Source organism: Oncorhynchus nerka, linkage group LG27 (genome assembly GCF_034236695.1).
Source record: "Oncorhynchus nerka isolate Pitt River linkage group LG27, Oner_Uvic_2.0, whole genome shotgun sequence".
In the NCBI taxonomy this organism is placed as follows: domain Eukaryota; kingdom Metazoa; phylum Chordata; class Actinopteri; order Salmoniformes; family Salmonidae; genus Oncorhynchus; species Oncorhynchus nerka.
In genome coordinates this window covers 77,197,645-77,217,044 of record NC_088422.1, presented here as the reverse complement: position 1 = coordinate 77,217,044, position 19,400 = coordinate 77,197,645, and the positions used below count along the sequence as shown (strand labels likewise).

Here is a 19,400-nt window from a genome sequence, read left to right as displayed (position 1 = left end):
GTACCAACCTCACTTAGCAGGGCAGGAGAGCTGTCCCTCACAGAGAGGTATAGTGCTAACACCTTTCTGGTTTAAAAGCAAAATGGGGAGTATGAAAGGGAAGGAGGGGGGTTTAAAAAGCAGGAGAGCTGAGTGAACAAGAGGCGGGGTCCGCTAGGTTTGACTAATTGTGTTTTAAAGTGGGTCTTTGAGCACACAATGGGGAATGGGATGGGGTTTTTAGCTCCCCTGTGAAGCACCAGAGGATGAGAAAGTTGTCAGATTTATAGGTCAGACTGCAGGGGTTGGTGTTATGCAGACTCAGAGCAGCAGCAATGATGGTGTTTTGATCTTGATTTCACATAGTGAGGGTGTCTTATTACTCTTTGCCACAACTCTTTCAGCATTACAGCAATGGGAGGAGTCATATTCCCCTTCTAATAGTGTCACGTTTTGCTGATACATTTTAAGACAGTTACAACATGATCCTCCTCTCTAGTGCTGTATATGGATTGTCTTTCCAGCCATGAAGTTAGTTTTGTTTCCTTGCAGTGTGCCATTCCTTCTCTTCTGCAATACTGTGATAAAGATAAAGCAGGAGTGTTTCCTACTCCCGTCTGGTGCTCATCAGAGCCTGACCCGGTTATGGTGTGCTACGTGAGCATGTGTAGCTCCAGAGGGACCTGTCCCCTCCTTGTGCTGATACAGGGATGTAGAAGGAGGTCACCAGCAGCCCACCACAACCCAGCCCACCACAGCCCATCCCATCCCAGGCTGCTCCACTCCCGTTTGCAGTGCTTACTATTCCCTCTAACATTGTAGGTCATTCGGCCTCTCCTTCCATTTTGGGAAGGGCTTCCGGGGATATTTCGTCCTAGAAAAAAAATAATTATCGTATCTCCCTAATTCCCAATTATTATGCACAGGCTTATTTAAGAAAAAGGATTATGTTTTTTTGTGTGATAGAGAGGATGGATTTGAATTTGACACTCCTCCCCTTCTGTTCTGTTAGGAGTCCTACACACAGATGAACCAGGCGAGGAGAGGAGAGGAGAGCTCAGCACGCAGGCTGTCATGTAAGCCGTATTCTCTGGGGCCACCTCTCGGTGCACGCTGCTTCCTGCCGCAGGTAAAAGCGTCAGTGTGAGTGCTGCTGTGCTGTGTGTGAGCGTCAGACTGTGCTGTCCTCTCCCTCCCACAGCGAGAGCAGCTCTGCTGGGTACCAGCTCCACCGTTCACCAGAGGACACATTACCCCACTGCTGACATGGAGAAGGTAAGGCGTTCAACGTTCTATTAACATTCCTATGACACGGCTGACATTACCTCAACTCTCTTTTTTCCCCACAAGCAGATTTTCTATTCTACTATTGTTTGTGCCTCTGTGTGTAGAGGCAATTGCAGAAATAGAATGAATGTATATGCGTGGACGTATTATTTGCTGTCTTAGCCCGAGGGTATTCAGACTCTCTCAAGTCTTTGATGTGCTTCAGTGTATTTCTAACGAAGTGAATATGAATATTTTTCCAAATAACTCTGAGGAGATAATGTTAACTGTTAACTGTAATGTGATGAGGAGGAAGAGATACACAACACGTTTTAAAAGAAGAAAGGATCATCCTGTGGAATTGGCATGACTTCAGTATGACCTGTTTTGTTATATTGTTGCAGCTGTATTTTGATATGGGATTTCAGTACATTTGATTTGAATGTGCACTTCATTCTGTGCTACTAGTTGTCTTTAAGCTGCATTAAAAGGGAAATGAATCAGCTGGTTGAGCAGCTTGTGTCTGTGACTCTCAACATGGCTTCATTTTGAGGAACTTGATCGAATGCATCTGACATTCTCTGGGAATAGCTCAGAATGTGTGAGCATCGACACAAGTAACCGCTCTGAGGAGTGTGATTTAGCCCAAAGTACAGAGGGAGGTAACACTAATACTTCTGACATATGTCACCCCATCTTTATATCAGACGACCTTGTTGTTGTGTGTGTGTGCTTGTCTGCGTGCGTGCTTGGTGTGTGTCAATATATGACTGGTCTTCTCTTGTCTGTGGCAGCGTTGCGCAGAGTGCCCAGAGCCCAGGCTAGCCCAGAGCCTGTGTACATTCTGCAACAAGTGGCTGTGCTACCAGTGTACAGACATGCACCAGCACCAGAAAGCCACCCCTCAGTGCTCAGAACTGCACCAACACCAGAAGCCCACTACCCAATGTGTCGACCTGCACCAGAGGGACCAGATGGCCCCCAGCTCCCTGCCTCCACCCGAACCAGGCAAGCATTTCTCTGTCCCAGACAGGTTCCCCCATCCCTCACGGCCTCTCCAGTCTCCACATCCGAGTGTCTCTGGCCGGTTGGGTGGAGATGGGCTTCGTTTCCCCGGGGTCGTCATCAGACCTCTTTGTGTTTCTTTGTTTCAACTTTTCCCATGTCTGTTTGTTAATCATGTCTCAGTAGGAATGATTGTGATGAATTATTGCATGCAGCCTGTAATGGTTGGTGGTACAGTAATGGTTCCTGCAGACCCTTATGTATTACAATTCCTTTTATCACGTGGCCCACATTCAGAAAGTGAACTCTGAGAATGATACTATTTTTGTAGCAACAGTGTTATATATTTTGTGGATGCTGAAAAGTATGTTTCTAGGGCTCTACTCTTGGATGCTAAAAGGCGAAGTCATACTGTAACTCTGTGATCACATCTCACCTCTATTGCCACCTCTAAGTGTTGCTGTCTTAGTGTGTCAGTGTTTTGTTTTTGTGTTTTGGTGAGAACATCAGTTTGAAGTGTTGCGGGTGAGAAAGCGTAGCTCTGCAGGCAGGATGTGGTCACTCAGCACTTAGCACCGGGGCTGTGCTATGCAGTGTACAGTAGGCCTTGTGGAGAGCATTGTGCAAAAGGCACTGCTCATTGGAGTGGTGTGTCCAGCAGAGTGCAGTAGGGTTGTGTTCAGCGGATAGCTATGTTCAGCTGAGACTTTAGTCAGGCTCTCTGGGCCTGTGTGCAGCAGTTTGCAGTATGAACTGTGATGTGATTGTTATGTTATAGGGTTGAGTTGAGCGCTTTACTGTTCTGTTGAGTCAGTGTTTAGTTGACTGTACTAACTAGGGCCATGCTTAGCTGTGTGTGTGTGTGTGTGTGTGTGTGTGTGTGTGTGTGTGTGTGTGTGTGTGTGTGTGTGTGTGTGTGTGTGTGTGTGTGTGTGTGTGTGTGTGTGTGTGTGTGTGTGTGTAGCAGCAGTTCTGTGTATTGTTGGGGGCTGTGTTTACTCATCGTGACACTGTGGTCTCTATCATGTTGTGATCTGTTTCCTGCCCCTTCTGGTGTGTGCGTTTGTGTGTGTGTGCGTTTGTGTGTGTGTGTGTGTTTGTGTGTGTGTACGCGTGTGTGTCTGTGACTGTGGGAAAACCTTCTGCATCACCCCAGAGTATAGACATAGGACCAACTTTAATGTGTACAGTGGATAGCCATCTGAACATCATGTTAACCCCTCATAACAATGCTTAGGCCTGCTCCGAGTGCAGTGCACACAGTTTCATGACACAATCATTACCCAAGAGGGGAAATCAACACCAGCATCAGGATACAACAATTTGTTGTTATTGTTCTCAAAAGTCAATTAAAGGCTTCAGCCAATTTGGGTCCAGTTTGGAAGTAAATAAACTAATGCCACTTGGTGATTGCTTGGACTCTGTTCCAAATGATATCCTATTATTACAATAGTGCACTACTTTTGGCCAGAGCCCTATAGGGAACAGGTGCTAATTGGGATACAACCTTAGTGTGAGGAAGTGATAACTTTGGGCAGGAAGTCTCATATATACTGCATAAGAATCAGATTTCCAGCTATTTATACAGATAATTTGCATATAGTAGAAACTCTCATTACATTGCAAATCAAATGACTAATGCTGCATTTATTTTGAAAACATGGCCGTTTATGCTTGCACACATGAAAGTCATTTGTTCTCTAGCAGCATTTGTTACTGTCTACATCCTGCGGTGTGAAGGTTTTGTTTGATTCTTCAAAAGCCAACCGAACTAAGTTATTAATCTAGATTGGCACTGGTCTTTAATTTCTCCGATCAAAGACCTTCTCTCTCTGCCCTATTTTCCATCTGTCTACCCATTATATTTAAGCCCAGAAATATTTACTAGATTTAAAGGATGCCATATTTTCCTAACCTAAAATAGTTTTGGAATGATGATGATAGTGAATGACTCATGTAATGCATGTTAACTTGAGGCCAATATCAGATTCAATATATTTTCCAACTCTAAAATAGAGTAGAGTGAGATTGCAGATAACATTTGAAACTAAATTAAACAAAACACAACAGGAAACATTCAGCAAAATAGTAGTTTGTCTTGTAGATTGATTTAAAAATAGAATAAAACGTCGATGCACATAAACTGTGTGCTGCCAGACATGAATGTTATGCAGTTGCCCTTTAGTAGGCCGCGTTTGTTTACATGATGTGTCCTTGAACATTTGTTTGCATGATATATCTTTGTGCATTTAGCGAATAAATGTACAGCACCAATTCCTCCCAATACCTTTAGCTGTATGTGTGAATTGCTTGTTTAGTCCTTCTCTGTGGTAATGCTATGCTTCTCTCCCCCCTCCCCCTCTCTGCCCGGCAGGCCCTGGCTCGTGTGGCCGCCCCCTCCTCATGTGCCACTCTCACAGGCAAGAGCCCTTGGAGCTTTTCTGCGAGTCCTGTGACCTCATGTGCTGCAGCAGCTGTCACCTGTCCGCCCACAAGAACCACAGGTCAGTCCTTAGACACGGCACAAGGGCATTACAGTGAGGGGCTAACAGCAGGTTAAAAACCTCCTGCATTGTGTCTGGTGCATATCTTCAACCTACCTAATTCTAATTCAGTCCATATGATACATTGCCCTGTTGCCTGTGATTTTGCAGCGCATTAGTGGTCCCAATAGTCCCTAACGTCATACAGTAACTATCCCTCAAGGAGATGCTTGAAATGAAAGGGTGTAAAGTGGTGAGGTTAAGTGGTGTTTCTATTGTATTATTTGACCCACTGTGATATCTGTTTGTCCTCAGGCTGGTGCACATTGGAAAGGCCCTGCAGGACCAACAGTGGCAGTTTGAGAGCCTGATGGCTCAGGTTGAGGAGAGGAGGTCTGCAGTGGAGAGCACAGCCAAACAGATAGAGGACAGGTAAGCTCCACTTGTACAATACATTACTGACAGATGTGTAGAATGATCAGGAGTATACACTGATCTCATAAAGCAAGTGTAAAGCCAACAGCTGGTGGTCTCAGAAACCTGGCTCAAATTTACCAGAGCAATGTTGACGACATGCATATGTCCTCTCAAAGATCATATACAATACACTCTCCAACTCTGAATGAAATACCCATCTAACATATGTAAAGCATCCAAGTGCAATAAAGCACGTATACACCACAATCCATCAACTGTTTTGGTTTCTCTGTCAGTAATCAGAATGTCACTTTCTCTGTGTTCCTCTCAGGCTGCACGGTGTAAAGGTCACGCAGAGGAAGGCTGAGAACCAGATTAAAATGGCAAAGATGATTATGATGAATGAGCTGAACAAACGGGCCAACCTATTAATAGAGCAACTGGAGGTAATGACTCTCTCTCTCCCCTCAGTCTCAATGTTTCCAGGGGCATTCATCTCCAGTGTCTAGCTGACCATGAAGTACATGTTCCTAATCAGGAGCGCTCCCAACATGATCTATTCAGTTCTGACCGCTCGCAATGGAGAGGCAATAATGATCTGTCAAAAAAGCAGGGATCTTAGGAATGACATCCGGCGAAAAACAAGCCATTGATTAGCCCCTCTCTTTCCATCTGTAATTCACTCTCTCCGTGCCAGCAATTACACGTGAGCATGTTTCTGTCTGCCTCTGTGTGTGTGTGTGTGTGTGTGTGTGTGTGTGTGTGTGTGTGTGTGTGTGTGTGTAGAAGATCTCGGAGGACTTCCAGCGGCGTCTGGAGGACCAGCTGCAGGGGGCGATAGAGATGTGCAGCCAGCTGGACCACGTGCAGAACTTCATCAGCTGGGCAACGGCCCACCACCTCAAGAACCCACTGCTCCTCAGCAGGGAGCTGGTAGGTCTGAAGGGACAGAAGAGTGGGCTTGCGGGTCAAACACAAGGCCATTTTTTTTGCCGCTTGTAAAATGCAAGGCCATTTTCTAGTCTCATTTACAAACAGAGAAATACATTTTCTTTGGAGTTGATTATGGAAAAAGTTAATTTGGGCTTTTACATTACACCTGTCCTCCTTTAGATTTCTCTCCAGATGCAGCGCCTGCTTGAACCCCCACTACACTCAGACGCCTGGCTCCCTGTGAAGATCAAGTTCAACTGGGATGCCAGCTACTGGACTAAGCAGATCTCAACCTTGGGTAAACTAAGGCTTAAAGGACTTGGCTGCAGTAGCTTGGCTGCAGTGGTTGTAAACTAGTTGTATGTAATTATTGAAAGTGTTGCATTTAATGCCGTCCTACTGGAGACCTGGCCTTATTCCTAAACTACAAGTATCTCTGTTGTTCTAGGTCAGCTCACTGCCGAGGGGGGAAATCGCTCCTACTCTGAGGGCGTGGCCTTCCCCAGCATCCTGAGGCCCCAGCCTATCACCTGCTTGTCCCTGCCATCTGTGTGCCATGGAGGGCGGGAGCAGAGCTGTGCCTTCCAGGCCTGCTGTCAGTCCCAGATGTGCTGCCTCCACTGCATACACCCACAGCCAGCTGTGCAGCTGGACAAGACCCAGCGGGAACCCAACTCCTACTCCGCCAGGTGTGCCCAGTCCACCCTCAGCTCTCCCTCCCTGGCCCTGCACCAGAGTCAGCTGCTGAGGTGCTGGGGCCCTGACAGTCCTCCAGGTCCACCAGCTGTGGTGCCCTCCTCCATGCAGTGTCCCCAACAGCAAGAGCATCTCGCAGCTGCTGACCCAGGCTTGCTCAGCTCCAGCTCCAACAGTAGAGGTCTTGGACTCCAGCTCCCAGCCACAGCCCTCTACCAGCCTCAGATTCAGCCACTTCCTGAAACTCATGCACAGCCAGCCACAGATGGGGCCAGGGAAGGCCAGGGCCAGCAGGCCAGCAGAGAGAGAGAGCAGACTCCTGGGCAGCCAGCTGTGAACAGAGAGGTGTTGACAGAGCAGATCCAGGAGGGGAGCAGGGAGAAGACACATGTACAGACAGGGGTGGACAGAGAGGTGCTGACAGACGGGATCCAGCAGGAACTGCAGCAGCAACAGCAGCAGCTCCTGTCTCCCCTAGTGGCCGAACTGACAGTGGAGCAGCAGGAGGAAGAGCAGCAGGAGGCCAGGACTACACATCCATCCAGAGACTGCAGAGATGGCAGGGTGAGTTGACCAAAACAACCATATCAACATAGTAAAGCTGTCCATGTTTGCTCAGCGATAGTGCACTTTTGGCCCACGTTGGAGTTCCCCCATTGTTGTCTGTTGACCAGAGAGTTATATAGGTCCCACAGCCTAATTTGTCTTTCACTCTGTTAACTCCCCAGTTGTCACACTTGTCCCTCCTCATTCTCTATGGCCTTATAGACCTCACCACACACTCTGAGCTGAGAGGTGTCAAAACACACGGTCTTGCTCACAAACACCTCTCAGACTAACAGTAGCACACATGCCTCAGCCCTGCCTCGCTTCTGGCCAAGCACACATACACGCACACACAAACCACAGGTCACACACCTGTCCTGAGGAGAATAGTGCAAGGTACAGCCATTGTTTCACTTCGGTTGTGCATTATGGCAGAATAAAAAGCCAATGGGTTGAGGGAAGGCTGGATACAGTAAATTAGTTTCATGGTGTTATAATTGAAGCTCAAAGTACATTGTACCGCAGGGAGCTTCGCATTATTGCAAGTCTTAAACCCAGGCTGACAGCAGTATTTCCTGTCTCAATATCTACATACAGCGGATATTGAAAAAATTCTGGCAATAACTTTGTTTACACCAAATTATCAGTCACAATGGTTGACAGCTGCCCTGAAAACAGATGGTGCTACAGAAACCTGACTGGCTTCCATTTGAAGAAGGGACTATGCTTAAGAAAGAGGCACACTAAACACAATCAAAGCACCAGCTATGCTGAAATATATAAAAATACTTAAGTGCAGCATTGCAGTAAAGCTAAAAAAAGATTCTACTGTTTATTATTAGTACCCTTGGTACCAGGGATTGAGCAACCGAATGATCACCGATCAAAAATGTTCCTCCTGCATGATTACAACAACAGAGGCACATGATTTCCGCCTTGCCAAGACACAGTGAGTGAAAGTGAGAAGAAAAAGCGCTTGGGCACAGCCACATACGTACTTAACCTGGTAATAATGAGACACTTGGGGAATTGGTGGAGCTGGGAGGTTGATTTCAGTTCTGGGTACACTTCTCTCAGATACATCCCTGTCTTCTGTCTCGCTCCCTCTTCCTCTAGAAGAGGATTATAGCTTTTTTCTCCACATTTAGACTCCTTCACACCTCTCCTCGGGGCGCGGATCAGGTAAGTGTTTTAACCGAGTGGTAATTATGAGCACATGCTCTGTGTCAGCTGGTCTAAATCTCCATGGTGTGTGGCGCGCTGTGAGAAATAAGACAGAGAAAAAAAGGGAGGGAAGGAGAGGTGAGAGGAAGAGGAGGGGTGAGAGGAAGAGGAGGGGTGCTGAGACACAGGCTGGTGCTCGAGCTTTGTCAGGCGTATGGCTGCATTAGCACAGGGACACAGTTGCTGGGAGCTTTTTGGAAAACTCACATTAGTGAAATGATGATGAGAGGGGGAGACCAATGGAGGAGAGACAGAAAGAGAGTCTAATCTGTGATGTGCTAATGCTGCCTATTCAAAGGAGCCTAGCTAACGCTCTTCTGATGGTGGATTTACATACGATAATTGGTGTTGTAACTAAGCCCTTCATTATCAGTAGAATAACGGTGTTGTGAGCAGTTGTGTGGGCCATCTCTCGCTGAAATGAATGGGCTTTGCAGCGATTGCCTTATTTTTAATCAGACAGGCAGAGCACACAGAATGGATTCTGAGTGGCGTCCTTCGTGCGTGTGATACTGAAGGTTGTTCTGCCACACACCTCCCACCACCGCACTGTCTCTCTGTTGCTATGACATGAATAGATGCACCTGTGTTGTATGATGCTCAGTCAGCAACAGTAGAGTGTGCTGATGCGGTCTGCCTTCGTGTTTCTGTGTTCTGACAGAGATCCACTTCACTGGAGATGTCTGTGACGACCCATGGGTTCAGTGTTGATGCTCAGAGCAGCAGGCCCAGCACACTGTGTGGGAGGAAGAGTCGATCCCAGAGCATCCCACCAGAACTGGCAGGCCCCTCCAGCAGCCCCTCCACAGACAGGCCCCCGGGGGCCACCCACAGCCTAGCAACAGCAGCCGTGGAACGGGGACGCATGGCAGACCAGGTAACCTATTAATAAACAGAGACCTGCAGCCATAGAGATCCTATAATTAATGTAATTCTATACAAAGAAAAGAACATTGTAAAAGAAAACAATATTCCAAATACTGTATCTATTACAATGTGTCAGTTATTTTAAGGCGCAGTCTCAGCAGTTTTGGATTTGATTTTAAACGGATACATATGAATGTGGTAGAAAGGTTTGGCTCTCAGACTTAAAACCTTGTTCTTGTTTCACACATGACAATGTCAATTCTTTGCAGAGGGTAAAAGACATTACCAAAAAAACAGAACTGATGCAGCAATGAGTCCATTTGCTTTTTTTTTGCAAACAAATTGGACAAAGTTGCTAGTGTTGCTGTTTAAAGGTACATTTATCTGATGACAGATGTATTCTTTTAATTGCATTCCAACCAAATTTACTTTTTGGGTCAATCAGATTCCAGGTTTACGCGGCAAAGCCTTGTCTTGTTTTTGTCTCTGCAGTTGACTTTGTAGCATGATATAGTACAATACCCATAATGTTTTGTAACGATATTTGGTTTATCTTACTAAACACATTCTTAAAGCTAACACTAAGGTGTCCCTCCTCCTTATTCTTACAGACTTTGGATGTAAAATATGGTTGGTGTCATTGCTTGATATAGTAGTTGATGTTGATTATGACTGATTCCCCCCCTCATTAGGGTTTCATGGATCTCAGGCGGAGGAGGCTGTCTTCTGATGGAGTGATACGATCTGTGGCCTCCTTGGAGAGATCCTTAGCCACTCCTCCCTCCAGAGGCCAGCCCAACCTACGCCTATCGCCTTTGACCATCTACAAGACAGAGCCTGGTACTGAGCCACTTAACTTCCAAATATTATACATTTATCATTTATTTATTATTATACAATATACATTTCTCAGAGGATTTATTTATTTATGTATACACTGTACACTGCAATTCAGATCTTGCTGGCAATATTGTACACCATGGCAATAATAAACATCTCTCTCTCTCTAGCTCTATATATATATAGATATAGATATATAGATATAGATATATAGATATATAGATATATATATTTATAACTGTCGATAAATATGTTCTGATTATGTAGTAACAATATGCTCTCATATGAACACATGCCCACTGAGAGATGTATACAGTATCATCATCACTATTATCCAAATTCTGCTTTCACATTAGTTAAATGGATTCATCAAATGATTATTATTTCTCCTGTTTACCAGAATATGTTTATGCATATGATGAGACTGGGCATGACGTCAAAGGAAAATGCAGAATACCAAGAAAGACTCCAGACAACAGGTACGTTCTATTAAAGCATCATTAAAAAATGGTCAAAAATGGAAAAGCTACAGTTATGTTGCTTCACCACTTCCCTCTTCATACATCAGTGACAGAGAGGTTCAGAAGGAACCTGGGAGTTCCAGTTCCAAGGTTCCAGTGGTGTGTTTGGAAAGGCTGAAGATCCTGGTGTCTCGGATCCCACCACAGGGGCGGCGACAGAGTGACCCTCTGCCAGACACTGCAACAGAAAGGACCGGTCCTGTTCCACAGAGAGGATGGAAGGACAAGATGACTGAGGTAGGCTCCACTAAAACACTGTGAACTCTCTTCTCTTCCAGAAAGCCTATGATGTCAGATTATATTAATTTCATAACCACAATAAACATTATGTCTGAACTAGTTTTGTCCACCAGCTGGTTCTTATAAGCGGCAGCAATTAGCCCGGAGAAGAGGCTAGGTCTGAACTAAATTGCAATGTGTTTCAGATTAGGGTATAATACTACTGGCATGTTCTAAATGTCAAACTCTGTACTTTCTCTACAGGGAATATCAAAAGAAGCCAAGGTCGCAACGGTCAGCCCGTCTCTGGATAAACAATACTCAGAGAGACACATTATCAATCAATCTCTCCCACCTCCAGTAATGAATGATTGGCCTGAGCATGGAAGACACAGTCCTCACAAAGAGCTCACACTGCAAGTACCCGCCACTGATCTTGTATCACCTCCACCTTTCTCTGCACCTGACCTTGACTCTGACTCAGATCCCAGGTCAATCTCAGAAATAGTTTCTGACCCGGAACTGGACTCGGACCCACAACCAGAATCAGATCCCCAGCAAGAGTCTGATCCACCAGCTGAGTCTGCATCAGAGGCTGATCTGGAATCAGTTGCTGATGAGGAATCTCCTGATGAGGCTGCTACAGAATCAGAACCTAGTGTGGAATCAGAACCTAGAGTGGAATCAGAAGGTAGTGAAGAATCAGAGAATGGTTTAGAATCAGAGAATGGTGAAGACCTGGATGCTGATGCGGAATCAGAGGCTCATATGGAATCAGACCTCCAACCTGACCCTGGTTCAGACCCCCGTTTTCCATCTGAAACACGTCCGGGATTAGATTCAGACCTGGAATCAGACAATGCACAACCCCCTGAATCACAAGGGTCTGTAGAATCTGGACCAGATCTCGAATCGGAGCCAGACTCAGCCACTGACCCAGCCTCTATCACTCCTGACCCAGCCTCTCTAAGTCCTGAACCAGGAGTGGAGTCCCCTCCAGCCCAGAGGTCCCTGCATGCAGACCCTGGCCCACAGATGCATTGTGAAGGAGATGAGCAGGTCCTGCCTGGGGCAGTGACCATGGAGATGCAGATGCATTGTGAAGGAGCCGAGCAGGTCCTGCCTGGGGCAGAGACCATGGAGATAGAGAGTGAAGACTTCTGTGCCGTGTGTCTGATCGGAGGAGACCTTCTATGCTGTGACCGCTGTCCCAAAGTCTTCCACCTGTCCTGCCATGTGCCTGCTCTCCTCAGCTTCCCCACGTAAGTCATCTAATCACCATAAGCCATAGACTGTGTCCCAAATGGCATCCGATTCCCTATATAATGCATTACTTTTGACCAGGGCTCATAGGGCTCATTGGGCTCATAGGGCTCTGGTCAAAAGTAATGCACTATACAGAGAATAGGGGGCCATTTGGGACACCTCACTTCTCTCATCCATCAGTCTTGTCTACACTACTGCTCTGTGGTTGAGGATAACCAATGTCTGCCTCTGTGTCCTCTCCTACTTCAGGGGTGACTGGGTGTGTACCTTCTGCAGAGATATCCAACAGCCAGAGGTGGAGTATGACTGTGAGAACCAGAAGCTGGCTACAGAATGTTCAGGAAAGCCATTGCCTCATGGGCTCTCTACTTGTGACCAGAGAGTAAGTATTATTCTTCATTATGAAAATTTGAATCAACTTACACTGGACAACATTTACTGGTAATGACCCGTCAGTAGTGTCAAGGAGGGCCCAATGTCTTCTGTAAGTGGGGTTTCACACCTACTAGTTACAGTAAATTTTATTTATCGTAAGAAATCAATGTTGTCCCCCCTCTGTAGAAATGTGAGAGGTTGACTCTGTTGATCTGCAGCAACATGCTAAGTGCTCCCTTCCATGAGCCGGTCAGTCCACTGGTAAGTGATCCCAATCTTATTCTTAATCAGCATGTTAGTATTCACAATACCCCGCAAAAACACAGTGATCTGGTTTCATAAAACATGTTTTGAAACCTAGGCTCGCCACTACTACCAGATAATCAAAAGGCCCATGGATCTGTCTGTGATCAGGGCCAAACTCAGCAAGAGGAGCACTCACCCCTACTATTCACCTGAGGAGTTTGTGGCTGATGTCTCCCTCATGTTCAGGAACTGTGCAAAGTTCAATTATGTAAGTGATATAGATTAATAATAATATTTTAGTGATAGAGGTTAAACTGTATATATTGACCACTGTTTCAGTGCTATATTGCAAATGCATATTTTATTGTATCATTTACATGATTAAATGTCTCACAATGCAATTGTAAGTACTGGTCTGGGTCACAGTAGTAAAACCTGAGATGAGCTGTGTTTCATTTCTGGTTTCTCTGTCTGTCTTCCAGCCGGACTCAGAGGTGGCCCAGGCAGGTCGCAGCCTGGAGATGTTTTTCAGCTCCAGACTCAGGGAGGTGTTCCCAGACAGGGCCTTCCCTGCAGCCGAGGATGACTCCGACAGCGATGAGTATGATGAGGTGTACAGAGCAGCTGAGGGAGGCTTCCCCTGGCCAGAGAAGAGAGAGCAGTGCCACAGGAAGAGGAAGAGGAGGCACTCTCTCAGCTGGAGGAAGCATAACTTCTAGTTGTAGGCAGTGGAGCAGAGCATATCACTGGCTATTTTGAAGGACAGTATGACATGATATTGCACTGGACGTTTCCATCCAAGAGAGGAAGCTGAGTTTTTATGAAGGGATTGTATGTACATATTTACATTTTGAGAATTGTACTTCTTCATTATAAAGGTTATCTGCTCTTAATTTGGCCTGGTATTTGTGTCAAATATTATTGTATAACTATAATCTGACATACATCTTTATACTTATTATGCCTTTATAAACTGCGTTTCTGGTATTTGTTTTTGTTTCAGATATATTTGGAGATTCTACCTATATATGTAGATTCTCCATCATATATACAGCAAAACATATAAGGTCAGTATTAATAAATGGTAAACATATTTATAAATGTTAAACTCTACATTATCTTGTTTTATATATTAATATTGAGTGTTTTTAGTGGCTAAATGATTGCAGGCAATTAGTAAATATAGACTATTAATGTTAATATTTCTGTCTTGCATTTTATATTTATATATATGTATCTCTGTCCTCTCTGTCCGTTCTATACTGTACTTAAAGTACAGTATAGAACGTTATATACACCTACCTTTTTATACTGTAATGATTTGAGTGACTGACAGAGGGCGCCCTTTCTTCAGCAGCAATGACTGAGCACAAAGGAAAAGGTTAAGTTCATATTGAACCAAGGGGGTATTCAAAGAAGATTAAGATAAATATAAAAATGAACATACCTTTAGTTGAAATTGCCACAATAGTATTGCAAGGCACGTATGCTTTAGATTTGCATTTCTAAATCGTAATGAAATTATACTTCATTAGTATAATGCCAGTATTAGTAATGATTATTTCTCAGGCTTAATGGGAGTGGGAGGTATTTGATCCAGTGTGAATAAGTAGAAAGACCTAGCGAAGTTAAGAGTGACTTAAGAGGAATGTTATGTTATTTCAACTTTCTGTAGTTTCTATGTAGAATGTACATGTTAGTTTTTCATTTATGTAAAATGGCTGCTGCAATACGGTAGAGCTGGCTGTATTTTTTTTAAGGTTGCTGCAAAATAATAGCTTAAATTAACTGTCGGATCAAGCTAAGTTTGCAATTTGAATAAACAAACGGACTTAAAACAATTGTAGGTATTTTTTCTCGGTAGTATTTCATTTGGACTTTTCAATATGGAAGATCTCCGCTTCCATCTCTAATATTGAATCCTAAAAGCTACAAAGACCCTCTTAGAGTTAGCTGGTATCAAGAAATGTCCATTTAATAAAGAATAGTTGAAAAGAAAAGTGCTCTATTTGAAACGGTCCTTGCTATTCTTCTACGTTTCCTTTTGATTCCTCATTTCTATTCTGTCTGAAGTTATTTTATGGGGTTATGGAAATAATAAATGTCTATCTTTAAAAGGCATGTTTGGTATCAACATAGTCTTCTTGCTAGTTACTACCTAAAATATATGTAATAAGCTTAAAGGTATGCTGAGTTATTTCTGGAGTTTCTGGGGGATTTGACAGAATGGGGTTGTGATTAGTTGCCGACAGTCAAGTGTCAGTCAAGTGTCCCACCTCTTCTCCATATGGGTGGTGTTGCTGTGGACTTGACAAGATGCAGGATGCGTTGCCAGAGCATCAGTGGGTATTAGTGCAGAAGACTTCTCAGGATTGTGAGTTTGTTCAAATATTTAATTTACATGAAGACATGAAGGAAAAGAATCTCCTAAAATAAGCACATTTATGTTGATGTAAGCTATTTCACAACTTCTTTCATCTTCCTTTATCTACAGCAGCTTGTCATATCCAAGAAAGATAAACCTTCCTTACTAAATATTTCATGGAGATAAAAAGTGTTTAAAAGTTGCTGTGTCAGCCTACCATGCAAACTTTCCTCAAAGCCCTGATTCTCTGTTTGTCCAAGACTTTTCCTACCTAAAAGTATTTTCTCTTAATGAGTTAGAACATTATGCGTTGCCTGAAACCCTTCAAATCATTCACTTTGAGTGTAATCTTCCATTAAAGGTGATTCACAGGGTCCTTTTGGTTGCTTATGGTTGAGGGCAGTGAATGATGTATGATAAATCCCGTCTCCCTTTGAAAACCACCGGCTAGCCCCGACCAATTCTCTAATTCAATTATCCTCGAAAGTCTTGATTGAAACATCATGCAGACATTAAAGCATTCCACACTGAAATGTTTCACTAAAGGCACAAGAATAACAGAGCAGCCTGGTGTATTTGTAGTGGATGCAGGGCCAGCTCTAGCCTTTTGGGGGTCCTAAGCAAAATATGGTTGGTTTTACAACAAATTTCCTGAAATTCTACACATTTTGCCATGACTTAAACCATGTTAATATGATATCTGAGTGAGAGTGACTAACAAAATCAATTGAGGCCCCCTGGGCATGTGCCATGTGTGCCCTGTCGGTAATTCGACCATGATTATGATAAGATATACTAAATTAGTCCATGCAAGATGAAAATGAGTCTTCTGCTTTTATCCAACCTGAAATTACAAGAGAAAAACAGCTGATGCACAACCAAATTCTGAAATTGCACCTAATGTTTTCTACTATTCTAACTCTCAACAGTAAGTTGAAACCCCGACTGAGTTCCTATAATTATTTATATTTTATTTCAAATATGTGGATTGGGGGTCCCCTAGCGGTCGTGGGGCCTTAAGCGGTTGCTTATGTCGCTAGTTATGCTTATATCTAGTGCCGGCCCTGGCTGGACTGTAATGAGTCTGATTCTGTGAGTGGTGAGCAGTGAGAAGCGATGCTGTCTTGACTGTGGGCTAGCTAGCAGCAGACTGGTGGGTCTTCGCATCACAGAGAGGGGAGTGGTCTTTTGGACAGCTCAGACATTTCCATCATTGACCGTAACTCATTGCAATCATGGCAGCCTATTAATAATGATAGGATCATCTTCATGTGGGAGAGTCTGGAAAATACTTTAGCAGAGTTGTGAGCCATGGATGTCACAAGAAGAAACGAGATGATAAAACACACTGTAGTCTTGGCAAAACAATATCATATTATATTAACCACCATCATTAAGTATTAACTAAAGAATACGATCTATGCTCCTTTCATACTCTCTCTAACCATACGTTTGATTTTTTTAATCAAGGAAAAGCATGATGGATTTATTGGATTTGCATGTACAATGAAATACCTTTTTGTTGGACAGTCAATCCATGTAGTTAGGCCAAAGAGGCGTCTTTCAAAAGTTAAGAAATCCTAAGCCCCAAATTCGAATGAAAAATGCAAACTAGAAATTGAATTTCAGCAAGGTACAAACTGAGGAGCATTTAAAATGTGCCAACTTTAGCACCTAGAGGCAGACCACCAGCAGAGATGAATTTGTATCAAAAGACCTCTCACATATATTCCTGTGAAAAGATTTACTGGATCAAGAGTGAATTCCTTGCCCCTCCAAGCAGTTACAGTTCTCCTTTGATGAAAGGAACCAAGCTGGGTTACTTGTTCCATCCCAAGAGATGATATCATCTTTCCTTCCTGAGAGAAACACACATTTGCTCTTAGTAAATCTTATTATTCTAGTGAATCCTGCCCCATCACCCCACGGATGCGTTCCAAATGGCATCCTATTTCCTACATAGTGTACTACTTTTGACCAGAGCCATACGAGCCATGGTCAAAAGAAGTGCATTATACAGGGAATTGGGTGCCATTTGGGATGCACACTCTCATTCCAATAGACTCATTCTGGTTCATCTCTACAGACAGTATCCTGATGAGTCTTCAATCAGATCAGAGTGCTGTCTGGGAGAATTCCCTCAATACCTGCAGGATTAAGACGCTGATTGTCTGCCTGCTGTCCTGACAATGCTGGAGGGAGATGCTGCTCCCAGGAGGTTCTCATGAAGACAGACATGATGTAATCACTCTGCCTGCAGCGTGTAAACCTCTCTTTATTCTGGAAATGCTGCTCTGCTGCTGGCCCCTGTCTCATGTCAAGAGCACACCACTTCTTTCCTAACATTACCAATAAAGGATAACATTTTTGTGGGTAAATATAATGTGATTACTACTCAACTTTAGGGGAATGGTGTTGTTCATAAAAGTTCCAATCCTATATGAACTACTTCCTTACTTTATTTGGTATTGTGATGCCTGTTTTTGATTAGCCACACATATGGGAGCATGGATTTATTTTAATAGGAAAATTGTCAATCAGTGGTAAGTGTTTTGTATGTAGTGAAGTCAAATGTTATTGTTGAATAACAATAGTTCGACCGATGCATTCGGGGTATTAGTCCAAAGTGGCAGTTTGAGATCAGTTCATGGCTGTTTCTTGAGAGAAGATGGTATGAACAGCGATTGTCTGTCTGACAACATGAGGGATTTCTGGCTGTAGGTTAAAAATCTCCTATGACTGTGGGTTGATACACTTCCACAAGTCCAGAGCCATTAGGGTATGGTAGGGCCCAAACTGCAGTCTAGGCACTGGATCTGAAAGACAGAAATAATACACTAAATACTGTTTTTGAGGGACTGTCGTCTTCATTTGCGTGTTTTCAAGAGTACCACTCTCTGGTTGTTATCTCATGAGAGCTCTTACAGTATATAGAAACATGGCCTACTAAGTGACAAGGGCATTGTTGTTACCTGTTTTTACTCCATCCACCATTACAGCCGTTTTGTTCTGTCTTGTATTCTACCTGATTCTACCTGATCCTCCTCTAATAAAGGTAGTTGCGTAACACAGCATCTTCCAGTCTAGCTGTTTATTGTCACTCTCACACCATAAAGTGCTGGCTTCATTGATTGTCATAATGTGATGTAGTCTGCATTGAATTTGCCCAATGTGTCTTTTTTCTGTACAGTGTTCAGTCTTGTCTCCCTGCTGTGCTTCCCTCAGTGAAGCTTATTGATTTGATTCTACTCATGGAACAATCAGGCAACAATGTGCTGCATCATTTTTGGTCCTGGGCACATTTTAAGCCTTTTATTCCTGGGGTCTGCGACCTTTCAGGTAACAGACGTAAAATGAAACATAACAGGGTAATTATGCGACACCCCTGTGAACTTTAGTCAACAATGACAGTGGTAGACATGGGGAAAAACAGCCAGTGTAAAAAAATACAAAGAAATGAAAGGACTTTTTGACTAGTGAAGCAGTCCATGAAATTGAAGTTTGAAGAATTGAATGACTTTCTTTGTTCTTTTTGAACTGTGGGGGGGAAAAGGGAAAGTGGATTGTTGTACCTCCCTTTCAAAGGTACTGAACCCGGCAATCAAACCATGCCTCATACGTTGGACATATGTTGGCATTTAATGCTTAGCTTATGTGTTAGCCATGGTAATTGGGAGGTATCAGCGGCATTAACTGTTTCTGGTCTCCCTAAAGCCCTGTCTATCCCCACAGCACTGCAGATGTTCAGCAGCTTACATAGTGTGTACCCAGAGGCCAAGGACAAACCCTAGATAGGTGGGACTATAGACTGGTACAGTGAATGTGAAAGAGCCATTTAGAAAGCATCAAGGTTTTGTCTTTTTAGATATATATAAATATATTACCATTATCTGCCATGTCCTGAGGGGGGAAAACAATAAATGAAAGAAAGTAATCAAATTATCTAGAAAACATTAACTTTGTTAAGTTATATTGAGTGCCATTTCTCCCCCTGGCTACTATTAATGTTTTAACTGGAAAGGAGCAAGAGAGATTCTTAAGGTATTCAGTGTTGTGGTGACCTCTGTGTAATCCAACTTGGCACTCTCCTCATTGGGTGGGAGGGGACATGAAACACTATGTATGTTTTCCTTTTTTCCACAGGCATCTGTT

At 43.7% G+C, this 19,400-nt stretch overlaps 1 protein-coding gene across 1 annotated transcript; it reads left to right on the top strand.

Annotated features, from left to right (window-relative positions):
- Positions 1 to 624: 624 nt before the first annotated feature.
- On the top strand, positions 625 to 15,004 carry LOC115113726 (tripartite motif-containing protein 66-like). Its single transcript, XM_065011169.1, has 18 exons — positions 625 to 766; positions 1,061 to 1,254; positions 2,040 to 2,253; positions 4,625 to 4,754; positions 5,049 to 5,165; positions 5,482 to 5,596; positions 5,937 to 6,083; positions 6,264 to 6,381; positions 6,532 to 7,343; positions 9,211 to 9,426; positions 10,109 to 10,256; positions 10,657 to 10,735; positions 10,825 to 11,014; positions 11,261 to 12,258; positions 12,512 to 12,644; positions 12,824 to 12,898; positions 12,999 to 13,151; positions 13,366 to 15,004. Exons 1-18 carry the CDS (start codon positions 625 to 627, stop codon positions 13,600 to 13,602), a joined length of 4,218 nt encoding a protein of 1,405 aa, XP_064867241.1. The 3' UTR covers positions 13,603 to 15,004.
- The last annotated feature ends 4,396 nt before the right edge of the window (positions 15,005 to 19,400 follow it).

Bases quoted from the DNA above. Each gene is read 5' to 3' on its own strand.
- LOC115113726 (XM_065011169.1), top strand. From the start codon at position 625: ATGGTGTGCTACGTGAGCATGTGTAGCTCCAGAGGGACCTGTCCCCTC. The intron at 2,254-4,624 runs GCAAGCATTTCT...TCTGCCCGGCAG, and splicing joins CCTGCCTCCACCCGAACCAG to GCCCTGGCTCGTGTGGCCGC. The intron at 9,427-10,108 runs GTAACCTATTAA...CCCCCTCATTAG, and splicing joins GGGGACGCATGGCAGACCAG to GGTTTCATGGATCTCAGGCG.